Source organism: Callithrix jacchus, chromosome 16 (assembly GCF_049354715.1).
Source record: "Callithrix jacchus isolate 240 chromosome 16, calJac240_pri, whole genome shotgun sequence".
NCBI classification, from domain to species: domain Eukaryota; kingdom Metazoa; phylum Chordata; class Mammalia; order Primates; family Cebidae; genus Callithrix; species Callithrix jacchus.
The window spans coordinates 23,074,330-23,093,607 of record NC_133517.1 but is presented as its reverse complement, the minus strand read 5'-3'; the positions used below and the strand labels follow the sequence as shown (position 1 = coordinate 23,093,607).

Sequence of the window (19,278 nt, the reverse complement as noted above, 5' to 3'; positions counted from 1 at the left end):
TTTATGTATTCATCTTTTAGAGACTGGATCTCACTCTTTGCCTCGGGCTGGAGTGCAGTGGTATGATCACAGCTCACTATAGCCTCCAGCTCTTGGGCTCAAGGTGATTCTCCCACACCAACCACCCCAGTAGTGAGGACTGTAGGCATACATACACCACTCCACTTGCCTAATTTAAAAAAAATGATTTTGTGAAGACGGGATCTCACTATATTGCCCAGGGTGATTTCAAACTCTTGACCTGAAGTCATCCTCCCACCTTAGCCTCCCAAAGTGCTGAGATTATAGGCATAAGCCACCATACCCAGCCCAAAAATCATTTACTATTTTGCATATTCATAACCCAGCATTAGGCTACACTACTTGAATGCTGAAAAGAGCTAAAGTTCTCTTCAGGGCAGTTTGCAATTATTGTGTGTTTGAGGAGTCAGTTGAAGCTGTATGGTACATGGCATTAAACGAAAATGGAATGTTTCAATATCATCTAACATGGCCGTGTTAAAAAAAAAAAAAAGGAAAAGGATTCCGTCTTTGCTTTCACACCTCTCTATGCACCTCTCTCAAATGCACTAAACAGTGCATTTGTAAGTATGCCATATTTGTCCCCCCTAAGAGCTCTGTTCAAGCTCAGCTGGATGCTAGAGCTGGGAGGCACTGTGACCTTGCTGTCTGGGGGTTAAGCGCTCCACACAACCTGGCAGTTGATGATATAATGGGGTAGTATCAGGACTCTTCTTAGAAGAGTCAGAGGCTTTCTTCTTACTTTCAGATGACAACAGAACAAATCTTTACTAGTAAAGCAAACAATGGTCTGATTAGAAAATCAAGTATAGCCAAAACTGAAAATACTAGAAATTTGTGGCAAATTTGTCTGATACTGTCTACCATTAATTATGTCAGAAGAGGTACTGGAGAAGCATTGCCTGGGGATATTCTCAGCTCTCATGATTCTGAAGATTCTAATCCAAGTCAAAACTTCCTAATTTGTCTCGTTCCTTTTTTAGAAGTATAACTTACTTACTGAGTGATTAGAAAACTCACATGGGCTCACTTATCCAAGGGGTCCATGGTGGCAGAACAAGAAGACTGCAGTCTCTCTGTCCTTGACTCCTGGATGTCCTCACCTCTCTTCAACCTCTAGAAAAGTAGTCTAGAAAGCTCCACAAGAAATAGATGTTAGTAATTAAAATAAAAATTTATTTATCAAGAGGTATTTACATCATATAAATTAGTAACAAGACAAATGCCTCCATTGGCACAAAAATAGAAGCAGAAAGATGTTACATTTAATGTATGGCTCACAAGAATACAAACAATTACGGTTCTCATTTCTTCTGTATTAGTAGTTACAAATGACATGAAAATAGCACATTTGATTGCCTCATTACACAGAAACTGGAATAATCACAGCTACCATAGATGCACCTACTGAATGAATTCTTTTGCATGAAGGTAACAGTGGCAAATGTGCATGTAACAAAAGGGAATCTGGTTTTACAGGACAACAAGCAGAATCTATTATAATGCATATATATAGTAAATTCATTACCACTCCCATTTATGACAAATTGTACAAAAATAATTCTGTACAGTTCTATTATATAATTCAATAATTGTGTACACAATATACATCATGGTAAAAATAATTTTAAGTACAGATGGGAAAAAAAAAGTAATTTTCAGGTGGGGCTAAAAGTAGGATATATGTGTACAGATTTACCATTCCCTTCACCTTAAAAGGCACTGTTGGGTCCAGTACAGGTTTATTTTAACCATGTGCAGTTGACAGGCCCTGCCAAGTCAAAGTGCCTGGTTTTCTAGGAACCTGCTGCTGCTGCTGCTCCTGGTTCAGCTGCTCTGCCATGAAGCGTTTCAGCGTTTCTGAGGTGCCAGGGCGGAGCCAGGGCTCAGTGGCTATAGAGTTTGATCCATCATCCCCCATGTATTTCACAATGTCATCAGGGTCAACCAGTGAACTCTCATCATCTACAGGAGGCAAGGGACACGTGACTCAGGTAACACAGGTGGCAGGCAGGAGACAAAAGCATAGATTTCCTGTCGTCCTACTCATTACAACTCTGCATTTCTCCACAATGTCATGTCCTGAACTCTATTGTTCGTTTTGCTCCAACTCACCCCACCTCACCCTATTTTAGAGGGAGAGCAGGCCCATGAGGGGCCAATTTTGTGAAACAAAAAATGATCAACTGAGTAACCTGACTCTGACACTTAGCAACCAGAGGGATTCTGAGTGTATCAAAGGCAACTTTCCACCGTACACTAAGTCAACTGCAGGACTGGAGGTAATCTTATTTTGTAACTGTTACCTCAAGAGACGCTAATGACTACATATAAAATTTCATTTATTTTTTTATCTTAGCAAGGTTTGGGGAATACTCTTCAACCTACAACACTGTTATAAGGAAAATTTTGAGAAAACACCTAATCTAAGAAGGCCATGTCAGCCCATGAAGAGGTAGCTCTTAATTTCATTCTTTTAATTGAAATTGATTGTACTTAACTTCTATCTGTATCTTACTGATTATTAGGTAAAACAATAGGAAAATCTGTCTTCCTACCCTGTGATGTCAATTTTTTTTTTTTTTTTAATTACATCTCCTGGTCTTTGAAGGATTGGTATGTGCTATCAATGTGATATGCAATCAATCCACGTCGTAACAAAAAGCTCCTGTTTGAAAGGACAGTGTTAAACAAAAAACGGTTTAGACATTACAAACCTTCTGAAAGAGATTCTTAAAATGCTATCCTCTCATATATATTCCTGTTAAATATTAATTCAGTTTGTTCAGGCTAAAAGAAATTGAAAAGAAAATGCCTTTCAGCTGGAAAGGAGACATCCTTTCCTACTGTCTCATCAATTAGCCATGTCTGCTTGTGTTTGGTATGGAATTACCACCATCAGAACACACCACACCTTGACTATTAGATTAGTATATGAGTACAGTTTTAAATTAACACAGTATTAAAAATCTTAAAAATCTCAAGAGATTATTGTAATGTAGATTAACAGACTAAAGAGTATTTCCTAAATAGACCATTCCACTACTTGCTAAAACTAATATTACCAATATGAAACTGTCCCATTAGCCCAGTGACTAATAGCACTGGTATAAAAAAGGGTGGTACAGGGCTGGGAGGGTGGATCATTAGGTGTCTCGTCACCCTGCCTTGTGCCCTATGACTAGCTTTAACCTGCAAGTCAAAAAAATACACTCATAATGAAGAGACTTTTGAGGCTTTGTTTGTTCATGGTGGAAAGCCAAGAAAGAAGGTAAAAATTTTCTTTGTAGTACTACAAACTTAAAGCAGAAGTGTTATTTAAATAACTCAAAGTCTTAAAGCTAATTTCTAATAATATTTCACTTTAGTAAAAGTGATTATTATTTCTCTGCTGGAAGGCAAAGCCTGGATATATTTAATAAGCAAAAACTATTTCTCTTTCGACTCCACTCTAAATTGGGTACCCTCTTAGAGAAAATCTGATGCAAACGTAATCCTGAGTTCTGGTTTTGCTCAATAGTTACGTCTTGGGCCATACAACTCAAAGGAATTTCATGCCAGGCGCGGTGGCTCAAGCCTGTAATCCCAGCACTTTGGGAGGCCAAGGTGGGTGGATCACGAGATCAAGAGATCTGGTCAACATGGTGAAACCCTGTCTATACTAAAAATACAAAAATTTAGCTGGACACGGTGGTGCGTGCCTGTAATCCCAGCTACTCAGGAGGCCAAGGCAGGAGAATTGCCTGAACCAAGGAGGCGGAGGTTGCGGTGAGCCGAGATCGCGCCATTGCACTCCAGCCTGGGTAACAAGAGCGAAACTCCGTCTCAAAAAAAAAAAAAAAAAAAAAAACACCTCATTTCATCTATTCCTCAGACATTCCTGAAAACCCTGAGTAAGAAAGTTTAAGAATTCATACAGGATTCTGCTATAGGCCGTTACACTTTGGCCATTTACCTGTATTAATAGGTTTATTCTGGAGTTCATTCAGTCTTCGCATTCGTTCCTCATTTCTCATTCTAAGGTGATCAACATTTACACTGGATATAGATTTTAGAGAGAGGCCATCTGGTGCTACATTAGGACGACTGCTATCCTGTAGTTAGAAAACAGAACTTCAGAAAGTCATTAACATGTAATATGTTCACAAATCAGTGAATCAGGGCCTGGCATGGTGGCTCTCACCTGTAAGCCCAGCACTTTGGAGGCCAAGGCAGGCAGATCACCTGAGGTCAGGAGTTCTAGACCAGCCTGGGCAATGTGGTGAAACCCCATTTCTACTAAAAACACAAAAAAATTAGCTGGGCATGGTAGTGCATGCCTTTAGTTCCAGCTACTTGGGAGGCTGAGACAGGAGAATCACTTGAACCCGGGAGATGGAGGTTGCAGTGAGCCAAGATCACACCACTGCACTCCGGCCTGGGAAACATAGCGAGATTGCATGTCAAAAAAAAAAAAAAAAAAAAATCAGTGAATCAAAACACCCTCTTGCCCTCAAATGTACATTGTGATGAACAAAATAAAACAAGTGAAAATATATATTGTGGCTCCTATGCTTATCCATGCAAGCTGAGATGACTCAGTCAAGGATAAGGCATAGCATCTGTGATGACAGAAATGCTGCCAGTCTGGATAAAGCTGGAGAATTATAGGACACAAAAAGAAAAAAACTGAAGCAGCAGGGTCTGAGACTCAGTCCAGCTGTGGTCAAGACTGTGGTATTAACATAAGAAAAGACATATAAAATCAATGGAAGATTAAGAAGAATACAGAAAATCCTCCTTGTTTATGGACCAGGAGTTAACAAAATGCAATGGGAGAAAGAACAGTCTTTCAACAAATGCTGCTAGAAAAACTGGATGTCCACATGCAAAAGAATGGACTTGGACTACTGCACCTCACAGACCCACATTAAGAATGGACTGAAGTGTATTATGGACCTACATTAAGAACAAACGGAAAGAAAACAAGTAAATCTTCATGATCTTTCGCTAGGCAATGGTTTCTTAAGTAAGACGCCAAAAGCCTAAGAAAGATTGATAAATTAGACCTCATCAAAACTGAAAACTTGTGTGCTTCAAAGAACACCATCAAGAAAGTTAGAAAGATACAGAATGGGAAAAAATCTGAAAATCACATGTTGATACTAGATTTGTAGCCAGAATGTATAAAAAATTCTTACAACTCAATAAAAAGACAATTCAATTTGAAAATGGGCAAAGGGCTGGGCACGGTGGCTCATGCCTGTAATCCCAACACTTTGGGAGGCTGAAGTGGGTGGATCACCTTTGGTCAGGAGTTTGAGACCAGCCTGGCCAACATGGTGAAACCCCATCTCAACTAAAAATACAAAAATTAGCCAGGCATGGTGGCATGTGCCTGTAATCTCAGCTACTCAGGAGGCTGAGGCAGGAGAATCGCCTGAACCCCAATGTGACAGAGGCTGCAGTATGCCGAGATCGCACCACTGCCCTCCAGCCTGGCAACAGAGCAAGACTCCCTCAAAAAAAATCAGCAAAGGATTTGATGAATAGACATATGTCCTAAGAAAACATACAACTGGCTAATAAGCACATAAAAAGATGTTCAATGTCATTAGAGAAATGCAACTCAAAACCACCATGATACCACTTCACACTCAATAGATGGCTATAATAAAAAAGACAGTGATGGCCATGATATAGAGAAATTAGAACCTTCATACACCAATGATGGGAAGGTAAAATGGTACAGCCACTTTGGGAAACAGTCTGGTACTTCCTCAAAATGCTAAATACAAAGTGTCCATATAACCCAACAATTCTCCTAGGTATATATACTCAAGAGTAATAAAAGCATCAAAAAACTTGTACATAAACATTCATAGTATCCGTAATAGCTAAAAAGCGAAAACAACTCACAAATCTATCAATTGTTGAATGAACAAAATGTGGGATAACACGGTGGAAAATGAACAATAAAGAGGCATTAGTACTGGCACATGTACCTTCAAAAGAAGACAGACAAATCTAGTCACAAATAACCATAGAGCATATGATCTCATTTATATGAAATGTCCAGAAAAGGTACATTACCAAAAGTAGATTGGTGGTTGCCTAAGGCAAAAAGTAAAGCCATTCCCGCCTGACAATGCTGTACATATAATAATGCTAGTAACAGCAGCATCTGTTACTTGGTGAGAGCTCTCTGCATACTTGGCTCAGTGCTAAATGCTTCACATATAACTATATCTTCATGTCATATATAAGGAAATAGACAAAGTTTAAGAAATTGCCCAAGCTGCCTACCCAATAAGGTGGTGACATTGTTGGGACATATACTCCAAAACCTGTACTTTTTACTGGCTGTACCATAAAGCTGTGGAACAGAGTGAAGAGAACATGGGTTTGAATCTCAGCCTTCTTGCCCATGTGACTTTGGCAAGTCACTTGACCAAAATGGAAATGGCGCCTATGTCACAGAATTACGTTATTATGAGGCTTTTCACTAAATAGCATCAGTTCCTTCTTGTGCCTCTCTGAAATACATATATTGTGCAAGAGAATAAGAAAGGTTGGGATGCAGAGCTACTTACAGCCACCCCAGGAGACAAGAAAATACTATTACTACTGGAAGAAGCCAAAGCAGCAGAATTCAATAGCTTCCCAAGATCATTCAGTCAACACAGAGCCTAGATTCTGACCCATGTCTGAATTTCAAGCAAGTGCTTCTTTATTGGGCCACACAGATTTAGCATGGGTCAGAACCCAGAGCTCTCATTCTTCTAAACTGAAAAGGGGAGAAAAGAAATTTCATACATACAATATCTAGTCCTTTCCATTTGTTCCTCCTACGCTCCCGTGCAGAGGGCAACTGTGATGGTGGAGGGAGGTCGTCATCTTCAATGGCAGGATATGTCTCACCATAAGCACCTAAAAGGTGCCCAAAAGGCAGGAGTCTTAATACCATTTCAAATCTTACCCAGAGATAAATCAAGAGCTTGTTTTTTAATTACTAAGATTTTGCTTACAATACCATGAAATACATTCACTGTAAGTGTACATACACAGTTCAGTGATTTTTAGTAAATTTACAGAGTTGTGCAATCATCACTTTTAAGTAGAACATTTCCATCACCTTAAACAGCTCCTTTGTGTCCACTGGCAATCACTCCCCACTCCTACCTGCTGTTGAAACACTGCTCTGTTTCAACAGATTTACCTTACCTAACACTAAACATAAATGGAATTCTACAACTTAATCTCCTGTCTTTTCACTTAGCAATAATGTGTTTGAGATTCATCTATGCTATGCCATGTTTAAGTAGTTTATAACATTTTACTGCTGAATAATACTCCATTATATGGATATATCACGTTTTGTCTATACATTTACCAGTAGATGGACATCTGCTAGTTGCTAGCAATTATAAGTAACACTGCTATGAACATTCACATTCAAGTTTTTGTGTGGATGTATCTTCTCATTTCTTTGGGTTACAGAACTAGAAATGAAAATGCTGGGTATCATGGTTAACTCTGTTCAGCATTTTGAGGAACTACCAACCTATTTATATTTTACATAGTAAGAATTCCAGTTTCCCCACATCCCCACCAACACTTGGTACTGTCAGTCTTTGCTTATAATTGTTTTAGTTGATTGATAGCTCATTTCACATGGAGACAAAGAGCCTACAACATCTACATTAGCTGCCACAACTCCTTTGAAAAGAAATTATACCTAAAGAAAAGTTAGAATAATACAAATACTTAGAGTCACGATTAGTTACTTTGCCAATTTCTATATATATTTGGGGGCATGTTTTGCCAAGACACTTTGCTACACCAGCAAGTTGGAAACATGACAGCATTTTGTCTCTAAATATTTCAGTATGTATCTTCTATGAAAAAGGCTCCTACACTGCTAAAATCTATAACATTCAGAAAATTTAACATTTATACAACACTATCATTGTTTAATGTAGAACTGATATTCAGATTTTCCAAATGTATACTGTATGGGTTTTTAAAAACAATTTAGCATTCTGCATTTAGATGTAAGATCCACTTTGAGTTAATTTTTGTGAAGGGTGTAAGATCTGTGTCTAGATTTATTTTTTCACATGCAGATGTTCTGTTGTTCCAGCATTATTTGTAGAAAAGACTACCTTTTTTTACATCATAATACTGCCTTTGCTCCTTTGTGAAAGATCAGCTGACTATATTTTCATGAGTCTTTTTCTTTCTTTTTTTGAGACAAGTTATTTCTCTGTTGTCCAGGCTGGAGCATAGTGAGTGGTGTGATCAAAGCTCACTGTAGCCTTGAACTTCCAATGCTCAAGTAATCCTCCCACCTCAGCCTCCCAAATAGCTAGCCAGGTGTGCATCACCAAACCAGCTAATTTTATATATATATATATATAATATATATATACACACACACACTTTTTTGGGGGGTGGTTAGAGACAAGGTCTTGCTTTGCTGCCCAGGCTGGTCTCAAACTCCTGGCCGCAAGTGGCCTCCCAAAGTTCTGGAATTACAGGTGTGAGCCACTGTGCCCAGCCTGCATGCGTCTATTTTTGGGCTCTATATTCCATTTAACTGGTCTATTGTTTCACTAATGCCACATTATCTTGTTTATTACAACTTTATCACAAGTCTTGAAGTCAGCTACAAGAATCCTCTAACTCTGTTCTCTTTAAACACTGTGTTGGCTATTCTGGATCTTTTGCCTCTCCAAATGAACTTTAGAATCAGTTTGTTACTATCCACATAATAACTTGCTGGGATTTTCATTGGGATTGTACTGAATCTAGGTCAAGTTGAGAAGACCCGACATCTTGACAGTATCGAGTCATCCTGTCCATGGTCATGGAATATATCTCCATTTACTTAGTAGTCCTTCAATTTCTCTCATCAGTTTTGTAGTTTTCCTCAGGCAGTTCATAGTTAGATAGATAGATCATAGATTGATTTAAACCTCAGTATTTCTTGGGAGAAGTTCTAATCTACCTACCTACCTACCTACCTACCAACCAGAATGAGATGCCACCTCACACCTATAAGGATTGCTACTATTCAAAAAACAAAGTGGTATTGCATTTTTAATTTCAAATTCCACTTGTACATTGCTGGCATATTGTAAAATGACTGACTTTTATATTAATCTTGCATCCTGCAACTTTACTATAACTGCTTACTAGTTCCAGGAGTTTTTTAGTTGATTCCTTCAGACTTCCTACAGACAATCAAGTCATCTGTGAACAAAGACAATTCTATTTCTACCTTCCCAATCAGTACACAGTTTATTTCCTTTTCTGCCTTACTGCTAATATTAGCTAGGACTTCCAGTATGATGTTAATCAGTGGCAAGAAAGGATATCCCGATCTTAACAGGAAAGCTTCTAGTTTCTCATCATCATGATGTGAGATGTAGGACTTTTGTCGACATTCTTTATCAAGTTTCAGAAGTTTCTGCTCTATTCCTAGTTTGCTAAGTTACCATGAATAGGTTGTCGACTTTAGGTTATCAGATTTCTGGGCATAGAGTTGTTCATGGTATGTTCATGGTATTTCTTGGACTATGTTTTTAACTTCCATGGAACCTGTAGTGATATGCGCCCCCATCCCTTTTTGAGAGTCTCACTCTGTCGCCCAGGCTGGAGTGCAGTGGCACGATCTCAGCTGACTGCAACCTCCGCCTCCCAGGTTCAAGCAATTCTCCTGCCTCATCCGCTCAGGTAGCTGGGACTGTAGGCACGCACCACCATGCCCAGCTAATTTTTGTATTTTAAGTAGAGACAGGGTTTCACCATGTTGACCAGGCTGTTCTTGAACTCCTGATCTCAGGTGATCTGCCCACCTTGGCCTCCCAACATGCTGGGATTACAGGTGTGAGCCACCGCACCCAGCCAAATATGCTCTATTTCTATTATTAGTAATTTTTGTCTTCTCTCTTAATAGTTTGGCTAGAGGCTTACTGATCTTCTCAGAAATAACTCTTGGTTTCGATGATTTTCTCTATTGATTTCCTGTTTTCAATTTCATTGACTTCTGTTCTAATTTTTATTATTTCTCTTCTGCTTACTCTGGATTTAATTATTTTCTCATTTTGTTATGTGGAAGCTTACTGATTTCAGATCTTTCTACTTTCTTCATGTATGCATTCAAGGCTATAAATTTGAACATCTTAAAAATTTACCAGTTTTTTAAATTTTTACATAGTCTGGCTTATCAATTATTTTTTTCATTAATTCTGACTTTGGTTTTGTATCTAAAAGTCATCACCATAACCAAAGGTCGTCTAGATTTTCTGTTATCTTCTATGAGTTTTAGAGTTTGGCATTTTACATTTAACCGAATGCATACATTAGGAAAGTAGAAAGATAAGCATTATTTCTGCTACCTCCTACAAATTGAGAAGTTGTATTTTCATTTTCATTAGATCAAAATATTTTAAAATATAAAATTTTTTCTCTGCCCCATGAGTTATTTAGAAATGTGGTATTTAATTTCCCAGGTATTTGGAGATTTTTCCAGCTATCTTTCTGTTACTGATTTCTAGTTTATTTCCATGGTGGTCTGGGGACAGATACTATGTGATTTATCCTCTTTTACATATATTAAGGTTTGTTTTCTTGCCCAGGTTGTAATCTGTTCTGGTGAATGTTCCATGTGACCCCAAGAAGAATGTCTGTTCTGCTGTTGTTAATGAAGTTGTCTTTTGATGTCCATTATCTCCAGTTCGTTGACAGTGTTGCTGAATTCAACTATGTCCTTACTGATTTTCTGTCTACTGCCTCTGTCCATTTCTGATAGAAAGGTGTTAAAAATCTGCAACCATAATAGTGGATTCATGTATTTCTCCTTCCCATTCTGTCACGTTCTGACATGTATTTTGACACTGTGATTAGGCATCTAAACATTAACAGCTAAAACTAAGCTCCTATGTATCAAAGTACACAACATAATGAAAAGGCCACCCACTATGGAGAAAACATTTGCAAATCATGTATAAGGAGTAATATCCAGAATATATAACAAAGAACTCCCACAACTCAATAACAACAACAACAAAAAGCCCTGATTTTAAAAACTAGCAAAGATCCTAAATAGATATTTCTTAAAAAATGATGGAGGCCAGGCGTGGTGGCTCACGCCTATAATCCCAGCACTTTGGGAGGCCGAGGCGGGTGGATCACAAGGTCAAGAGATCGAGACCATCCTGGTGGTCAACAAGGTGAAACCCCGTCTCTACTAAAAATACAAAAATTAGCTGGGCATGGTGGCGCATGCCTGTAGTCCCAGCTACTCGGGAGGCTGAGGCAGGAGAATTGCTTGAACCCAGGAGGCAGAGGTTGCGGTGAGTTGAGATCACGCCATTGCACTCCAGCCTGGGTACCAAGAGCGAAACTCCATCTCAAAAAAAAAAAAAATGATGGACAAGTAAGTTCATAACCACATGTAAAGATTTTCAACATCACTAATCATTAAAGAAATGTAAGTCAAAACCACAATGACATGCCACCTCACACCTATCACCTATAAGGATTGCTACTATTCAGAAGACAAAGTAACAAGTGTTAACAAGGATGTAGAGAAATCAAAACTTTTGTGGACTGCTGGCAGGAATGTAAAATAGTGTAGCTGCTGTGGAAACTGTGGTGATTCTTCAAATAATTAAATACAGAATTACTGTATGATCTAGTAAACACCAACTCTTAGTGTATATCCAAAAGAAATGAAATCAGTGACTCCAACAGATAATTTTATACCTGTTCATAGCAGCATTATTCACAATAGCCAAAAAGTGGAAGCAACTCAAGCATCTACTGACAGATGAATGGATAAATTGTGGTACACACATAAAATGAAATATTATTCACAGCATAAAAAAAGAGGAAATCTGGCTGGGTGCGGTAGCTCACACCCGTAAGCTCAGCACTTTGAGAGGCTGAGGCAGGAGGCTCACTTAAGCCCAAGAGTTCGAGATCAACCTGGGTAACATGACAAAACCCTGTCTCTACAAAAAATTTAAAAATTGGCCAGGCACAGTGGCTCACACCTGTAATCCCAGCACTTTGGGAGGCTGAGGCAGGTGGATCACAAGGTCAGGAGTTCGAGACCAGCCTGGCCAACATGGTGAAACCCTGTCTATACTAAAAATACAAAAAAATTAGCCAGGCGTGGTGTCCTGTAATCCTAGCTACTCAGGAGCCTGAGGCAGGAGAACTGCTTGAACCCAAGAGGTGGAGGTTGCAGTGAGCCAATATTGTGCCACTGCACTCTAGCTTGGGCAACAGAGCAAGGCTCCATCTCAAGAAAAAAAAATTAAAATTCAAAAAAATAAATAAAAATTTAAAAAATTATTGAGGCATTGTAGTGTGTGCTGTGGTCTTCAGCCACCTGGGAGTCTGAGAGAGAAGAATCATCCTAGCACAGGGAGGTCAAGGCTGCAGTAAGCCATGATCACACCACTACACTGCAGCCTGAGTGACAACACAGACCCTGTCTCTAAGGGGGGAAAAAAATCTGACACATGCTATAACATGGATAAACCTCAAAGGCATTATGCTAAGTTAAATAGGCCAGTCATCAAAGGATAAATGCTGTATGATTCCACTTATAGGAGGTCCTAGTCATATTTATGGAGATGGAAAGTAGAATGGTAGCTGCCAGGGGCTGGAGGAAGAGGGCAATGGGGAACTACTCTTGAATATGAAGAGTTTCTGTTTTCAAGATGAAAACAGATGAATGGAGATAGACGACAGTAATGGTTTCACAATAGAAATACTTAATGCCAATCAACTGTACACTTTCAAATGGTAAATGTTATGTTTATATGTATTTTACAATTTTAAAAAACTTTTTTAAAAAAGATGCACTGAAACGACCAGCTTTATATTCCTTAGAGCAGTGGTTAACAGAGCCATGACTCACGCGGCATTTGCAGTGACCGTTGACTGCAGACTGCTGTACCTTTGGTCTAGTGTCACGCAATATTCCAACACACCATCTTGAGTGGCCCAGACTATCTTCACTGATACGAAGGACAGGTCTCATTTCCCTGACAAACTATCTTCTCATCCCTGTCTCCTGCCATTTTATCTTTCCTTCTCTCCCCAGTGCGTCTTCCTTGGAAAAGAAAAACTCATTAAAAAAAAAAAAAATCTGGTACAGTGGCTCATGCCTGTAATCCCAGTACTTTGGGAGGCTGAAGCAGGAGGCTCCCTTGAATCCAGGTGTTTGAAACCAGCCTGGGCAACATACGGAGACCTCATCTCTACAAAAAATAAAAAAGATAACCAGGTATGGTGGTACATGCTGTAATCCCAGCTACCAGGAAGACTAAGATGAAAGGAGTGCTTGAGCCCAGGAATTTGAGGCTATAGTGAGCCATGATTGTGTTGCTGCACTCCAGCCTGGGTGACAGAGCAAGACCCTGTCTCAAAAACAACAAAACCCATTAAGACGAAATATAAGTTAATTTGGAATTTTATCACATGAAAATCTAAAGTAATTGGCATGATATACAACTAATATGTAGACCAGATCACTCCCTGTTGACCCTTGGCTAGCAGAAATACTCATGATCAGAGTATGTAAGAGTATATTACTTTAAAAAAAAAATTAAAAATACCATGGTACCTTTACTTATCTTCTGAAGACTAGTCTTACAACTTTTTTGACTGAAATATTAAGATAATAGTAAATAGATTAAAATAATTAAGGTACACACACAGACGTAAGATATAATAGACATTCCTTATACACTTTGTCCAGTTTCCCCCATGGTAACATTTTACAAAACTCAAGTATAATCTCACAACCAGGATATTGATACTGATAGAATCCACAGATCTTATTCAAATTTACCATCTTAGCAATACTCATTTATGTGTTTTTATGTGTGTATTAAGATCTGTATTTTATTTCCCATTTACATGTGTGTGTCTACCCTCATAAACATATTAAACAGTTCCCAAACCACAAAGATACCTATATACACCTCTCCCTATCCCTCGACCCCTGGCAACCACTAATCTGTTCTCAATTTAATTTTGTAATTTCAAAAATGTTACGTAAATGGAATCATACAGTGTATAACTTAGTGGAATTGTCTTTTTTGCTCAGACTATTTCCCTGAAGAACCATCCAAGTTCATGCAAGTTTCAAAAGTTTGTTCCGTTTTAGTGCTGAGTGGCATTCCATGGCACGAATGTACCAGAGTTTCTTTAACCATTCATTTACTGAAGGACATCTGGGCTGATTCCAGCATTTGGCATTAGAAATGAGGCTGTTATGAATATTCATGTACAGATTTGTCAACTATTCCTAAGACTTTTAAAGTCCATTTCAGTAATTCTGATTTTGAAAACCTTGCAAGGCATATCTGATGGTTATTCATTAAAACAAAAAAAATATTCCTTTTTTTCAACTACTTTGTACAACAGAGTATAGTAGCACTGGTTTTGTAAGAATGGAGAAAGGTTTAATATTTCAACAATATAGCCTTAATAAAATAAAAAATAAATATACTCACCAATAAAAGCACTATCAGATTCCAATAATGAGTTTTTCAAGAAATCACTAGTGTCATCTCTGGGCTAAAAGAAACATGTATCAATTACTATTTTTATTAGTTTTGTGTGGAAAAACAACAAATTTGTACTAATAAGAGGCACAGGTTTCCATATTGTTCTCCCTAAAAGCAGAAGAGGATGAGGAGAAGTAGGACTGACTACACTCCAATGTTCAGAAAATACTGGAAAGCCTTAACACACACAATTCCCACCAAGACAGTGATAGCAATGGAAGACGCTCTCTCCAGGTTACAGATTCTACAAGCTAACACATTTACTCCCTAACTCCACTCCTTCCTGCCCCCTTATGGTTGAAGTCAAATAAAAGGATCACATTATGAGTGATGAAAATATGAGTATGAAGCAAAGATCCCCATTAAACATTAAGTCTTTAAGCCACAGCCAAGATTCATTCATCCTTTCAATAAACCTGTATAGCATACTTAATATTTCTTCCATGCTAGGAACTGGGGATACAAAGATGAATTAAGAGTTTCTGCTCTGGAGTAGGTCAGTGTCAGAGAAGGGAGGGGTTTACCCTCAGATAATGACAGCCCTATGTGACAGCAATTGTCATGATGATGCAGCACAGACACAGCGGACCATATAGTATAGTAAGGACAAAAATAATGCTAAGGTTGGGCTTATTATAATGAGCTACAAAATGAAAGAAAATTTAAATTTACATAAAGAGAGTAACAACACTGATATGTCAGAAGGAACCTAAAGTCATCCAACTCCACCTCCCTGCATTTTTACCACATTTCTGGGCTTTACTAAGACACTCCAGAGGAGAGCTGTCCATTAATTTTTAAGGCAATGAATTATACCGATGCACAGCATTCATTATCAGAAAATGAGCTTGTCTCTTGCCTAGATTACTGCAATAGCCTGCTGTCCCACTCAGTCTAAATGCACAGCAGTCTGTGGATTAAGTAAAAACCTCAAGCAGATCATGTCACTCTTCCACTTAGACCTTGGTGGCTTCTCATCACATGCACAAGTGTCAAAGGCAAAGCCCTGGAATGGCCCCCAAGGCCCTGCTGCCTCCCCTTGACACTCCCCACCCCACGTGACCCGCTGGCCCTTGCTTATGGCTCTCCCGCTGCTCCTTACATGCACCATGCCAACTCCCACTGGGGCCTCTTCCTGGAATGTTCATCCTCCAGAAGTCCCCCCAACAATTATGGCCACCTCCTGGTGTCCTTATTTAATCGAATGTTCCCTACCCAGTGAGCCCCCATGCCCACTGTATTTCCAGCTATAAACTCTCCCACCCAGGGTTCTCCAGCTGCCTTCTCTGCTGTTGCCTTTCCCATAGCACCATGTTTCAACAAACTATCGATGTATTTGATTATATTCTGAAAAGTAAGCTGTCAGAGGGCAAGGATTTTTGTCCCTTTTGTTTACTCCTATACCCTGGCACCTAGAACAATTTCTGGTCCATAAGAAATACTCATTTCAGTCTTGCAGAAAAAAGTACCCCCTCAGGATATGGGTGAGAGTTATCGCTCTGTTTCCTTCTTTTGCTTATTTTATTTGTAGACCTCAGCACTACTTCCATTACAGACTCCCACTCCCGCTACTTCTCATGGTAATGACAGCAAACACATCGCAGTCATCATGGGCCAGGCCCTGCTGTAAGGGCTTTTAATATATTATCTCACTTAGTTCTCTCAACAACACTTGAGCTAATTTTATTTATTTAATAACACTTATATAAAACTTATATGCCAGGCCTATCTCTAAATATCTTGCAAATATTAATTTACTCCTTATAGCTACCTCAGAGGTAAGTACTGTTATCCTCACTTTACAGATTAGGAAGCTGAAGCATAAAGAGATTAAATAATTTGCCCTAAGTCACACAGATAAAAAGAGACTAACTGGAACAGCCTAGCACTAGAATCCTGTTCTTAGCTATTACAGTATGTTTTCTCTATATATTATACTAACACTTGTTAAGCTATCTACTTCACTGATAAGACTCATGTTCTTTCATAATTCAATATTCCTGAATAATTCAAAATTTGAATTACTTGATCATCATATGCCTATAAATTTTTAATCCCCCAAAAACTAACTTGAAAAAATTTTAACTGGTTGCTTACCATTCTTTGCTTTCGTACTTTAGCACTTGGGATGGCATCTAAGTCAACTATAGTCAACGGAGAACAAAAGCAAATTAAAAGGTCAGAAAATGCTTAAATGTATAAAATTAAATTTTAACATGTCCTTTTTGACTAGCTTTCTACTGGAAATTACTTTTCAACTACCACACTTCAGAATATTTTAAAGATATCACTTATTAATAAACATAGCCCAGCATCCATTCTAGCTGCATAAAATTCTCCCATTCACATGAATGAACATGATGAGTAAAATCATTGCAAATTTTAATGCCAAAAGACAAAGAAAATAATCAATTCAGGATCCTTCACCATATTCTGTCATATTTCAACAACCTATAGAAAATTATTGCATGGAGTTAAACAGGGGCTCCCCTACGTGGAACTGAAATAAGCTCAATTCCAGGCACTTAGTTCCAGAGGCAAAGATCTTGGATAAGGTATCTCAAAGCCTCTACAATATGACCAGCCTTCCCATGTGCTCCTTTGAATAGTACCATTTTGCCCTTTTCAGATACTACCTTTGAGAATAAACAGGCTGCCAATGATAACCCATATTCCTTCTCAGACATGTTATAGACATGTTTTTGACTGTTTATGGTGAGGCCATATTCTTATGAATTAGTTCATGGCAGTGTTTGCTGGAAGCTGGTGGGAGACTGCTGTGGGAGATAGATACCTTCAGTGTCAAAATGTACCTGTATCCACCTAGGGACTACTTTTGGGCTAATCAGTCTAAGTTGCCAAATCCCACAAGATCAGATCTTCATTTGAGATTAAAGAAAAATGCTACCAAACTGAGTAAAAAAGGTTGAAGAATATACTTGCTTCTTTCCTTTCTCCAGATGATACATCTACTCCTTATCCTAGAATTAGGCTTATTCTGTCACAGGGCTATGAGGCTGTTATTAAAAATTCTGTACCAGATGAAGGGAAGATCATCCCTATACAAATGTTTATCAATGTCTTGACCTATGATCTGGGCCTAAAGTGCTGTATCACTTACTCCTGTGATGCTATCCTCAGATTCATCACATCAAAGAAGCTTCCACAGATTCTGGAAGCCAGATCAGTCTCCCAAAGTAGGATCTTAAATTTTCATAAAAATAACTGGCAGGAGCATCCCTTCCTTATCTTGATTGTTGTGTTTTCATGACGTATTCCCATGGTTAACCTCAATGGCCTGAAGGCTGGTGAAATACAGACGGGAAGGCCATGCAGTACACCTGGCTATCAACAGAGCCCATCAGTGCTTTCTGAGACAACTAGCCCTGCTCTGCTTCTAGGTGCCCACCCACCCCAACCCAGTGGGATCGTAGAGTTCTTCTTTGCATTTATCACAGTTATACTTCTTCAGCAGCTAACTTCTCCAATAGAGTATAACCTCCTCGAGAGCAGCAGCCTATGTCATTCATCACCATATCCCCTGGATATAGGCCAGTACCTACATTCCTAGTAACCACTCACTAAGTATTTTTCAATTGGTTGATTATACAAAAACATATTCATAATCCAGTCTGATGCTTTACAGATATTATACCACATCAAAACATGAACACACTCACACCACAGCAGACAAATGCCCGACAGGGCACTGACATGTTTGCCTGACATGCCTTCCTTTGGTTCACTGACATGTTTGCCTGACATTCCTTCCTTTGGTTCCTTCCTTTGGATGCAGATGTCACCTGGCCTGGTCAAAGTATTAATCCTCCTGGCTACAGTGAATGGCTAAGCCCCTCTCATGCATGAATACATCACCCCAGTGGAGCCACTCGGAGCTCTCTCTTACTTCTTCTTTTCTGGGACTACAGGCCAAACGGGCCCTGTGAACATAGGGCTGCCAGTGAAAGGAGGATGCCTGGGACTGAAATCAATAGAAGAGATGCAGAAAGCCTACAGAAGAACAGCATGCTGATACTATTTGACACAACAATGATTAGTTTTTACCTTTGGCACCTTCCTGCATTTTTATTCTGTTCAGCTTCTTCTGCTGCTCTCTTAGCAGGGCTTGCTGCTGAATCTCTAAGGTGTGATAATCGCTTGGGGGATCTGGATACATAAATTTCAGATCAACTCGTGTTTCTGAATCTGGTAAAAAAAATACATTATATAACTAAGTTAAATGTTGTTTTCAAATGGGATTTTATAAAACGTCACTGTAAGTACCATAACCTAATTTCAAAATCAAGGAACGATATAAATAGTAAAACATCACTAAAGTCAAAGGACACTAAAACAGCCACAAAACTAAAGAACATGAAATTAATATTCTTTAGTAAGTGCCTTTTCACAAACTTATCAACATAAGGAATACCCCACAACAAGCAGTGAATGCTGCATTCTCCACCTCTACCTGTCTTAGCCCCCAGGATGCTACCCAGAACACAAACTACGCACAGGTATATCCAAGTGGATAGTCACATAGCAATGACTGAGACAGCCATAAGACACTGTAATCACAGCTAATCCCTAAAATCAACCAGAAACATGAAAAAAATGTTACTGACCAATTAATATTTTAGTCCTTACAAATATGCAGAAAGCAAGATAAATGTAGACTGGCTGG

General features: G+C 38.8%; 2 protein-coding genes across 28 annotated transcripts in view; one reads left to right on the top strand and one right to left on the bottom strand.

Annotated features, from left to right (window-relative positions):
* ARFGEF1 (ARF guanine nucleotide exchange factor 1) overlaps nt 1-18,835 on the top strand; it is a 167,653-nt gene extending 148,818 nt beyond the window's left edge. For both annotated transcript variants that reach the window (XM_078352578.1, XM_078352577.1), the window contains exons 39-40: nt 16,715-16,772; nt 18,391-18,835. In XM_078352578.1, the coding sequence (XP_078208704.1) occupies nt 16,715-16,744 (30 nt within the window). In that variant the 3' untranslated portion in view covers nt 16,745-16,772; nt 18,391-18,835. The remainder of the gene's footprint in view (nt 1-16,714; nt 16,773-18,390) is intronic.
* The window catches only part of CSPP1 (centrosome and spindle pole associated protein 1), a 148,417-nt gene continuing 130,313 nt past the window's right edge, over nt 1,175-19,278 (bottom strand). For 25 of the 26 annotated variants that reach the window (XM_078352583.1, XM_078352591.1, XM_078352594.1 and 22 more), the window contains 6 exons: nt 18,660-18,800; nt 16,692-16,738; nt 14,541-14,604; nt 6,821-6,930; nt 3,977-4,115; nt 1,175-1,986 (listed from right to left, as the gene is read on the bottom strand). In XM_078352583.1, the coding sequence (XP_078208709.1) occupies nt 1,769-1,986; nt 3,977-4,115; nt 6,821-6,930; nt 14,541-14,604; nt 16,692-16,738; nt 18,660-18,800 (719 nt within the window). In that variant the 3' untranslated portion in view covers nt 1,175-1,768. The remainder of the gene's footprint in view (nt 1,987-3,976; nt 4,116-6,820; nt 6,931-14,540; nt 14,605-16,691; nt 16,739-18,659; nt 18,801-19,278) is intronic. The other variant, XM_078352595.1, reaches the window with a different exon arrangement.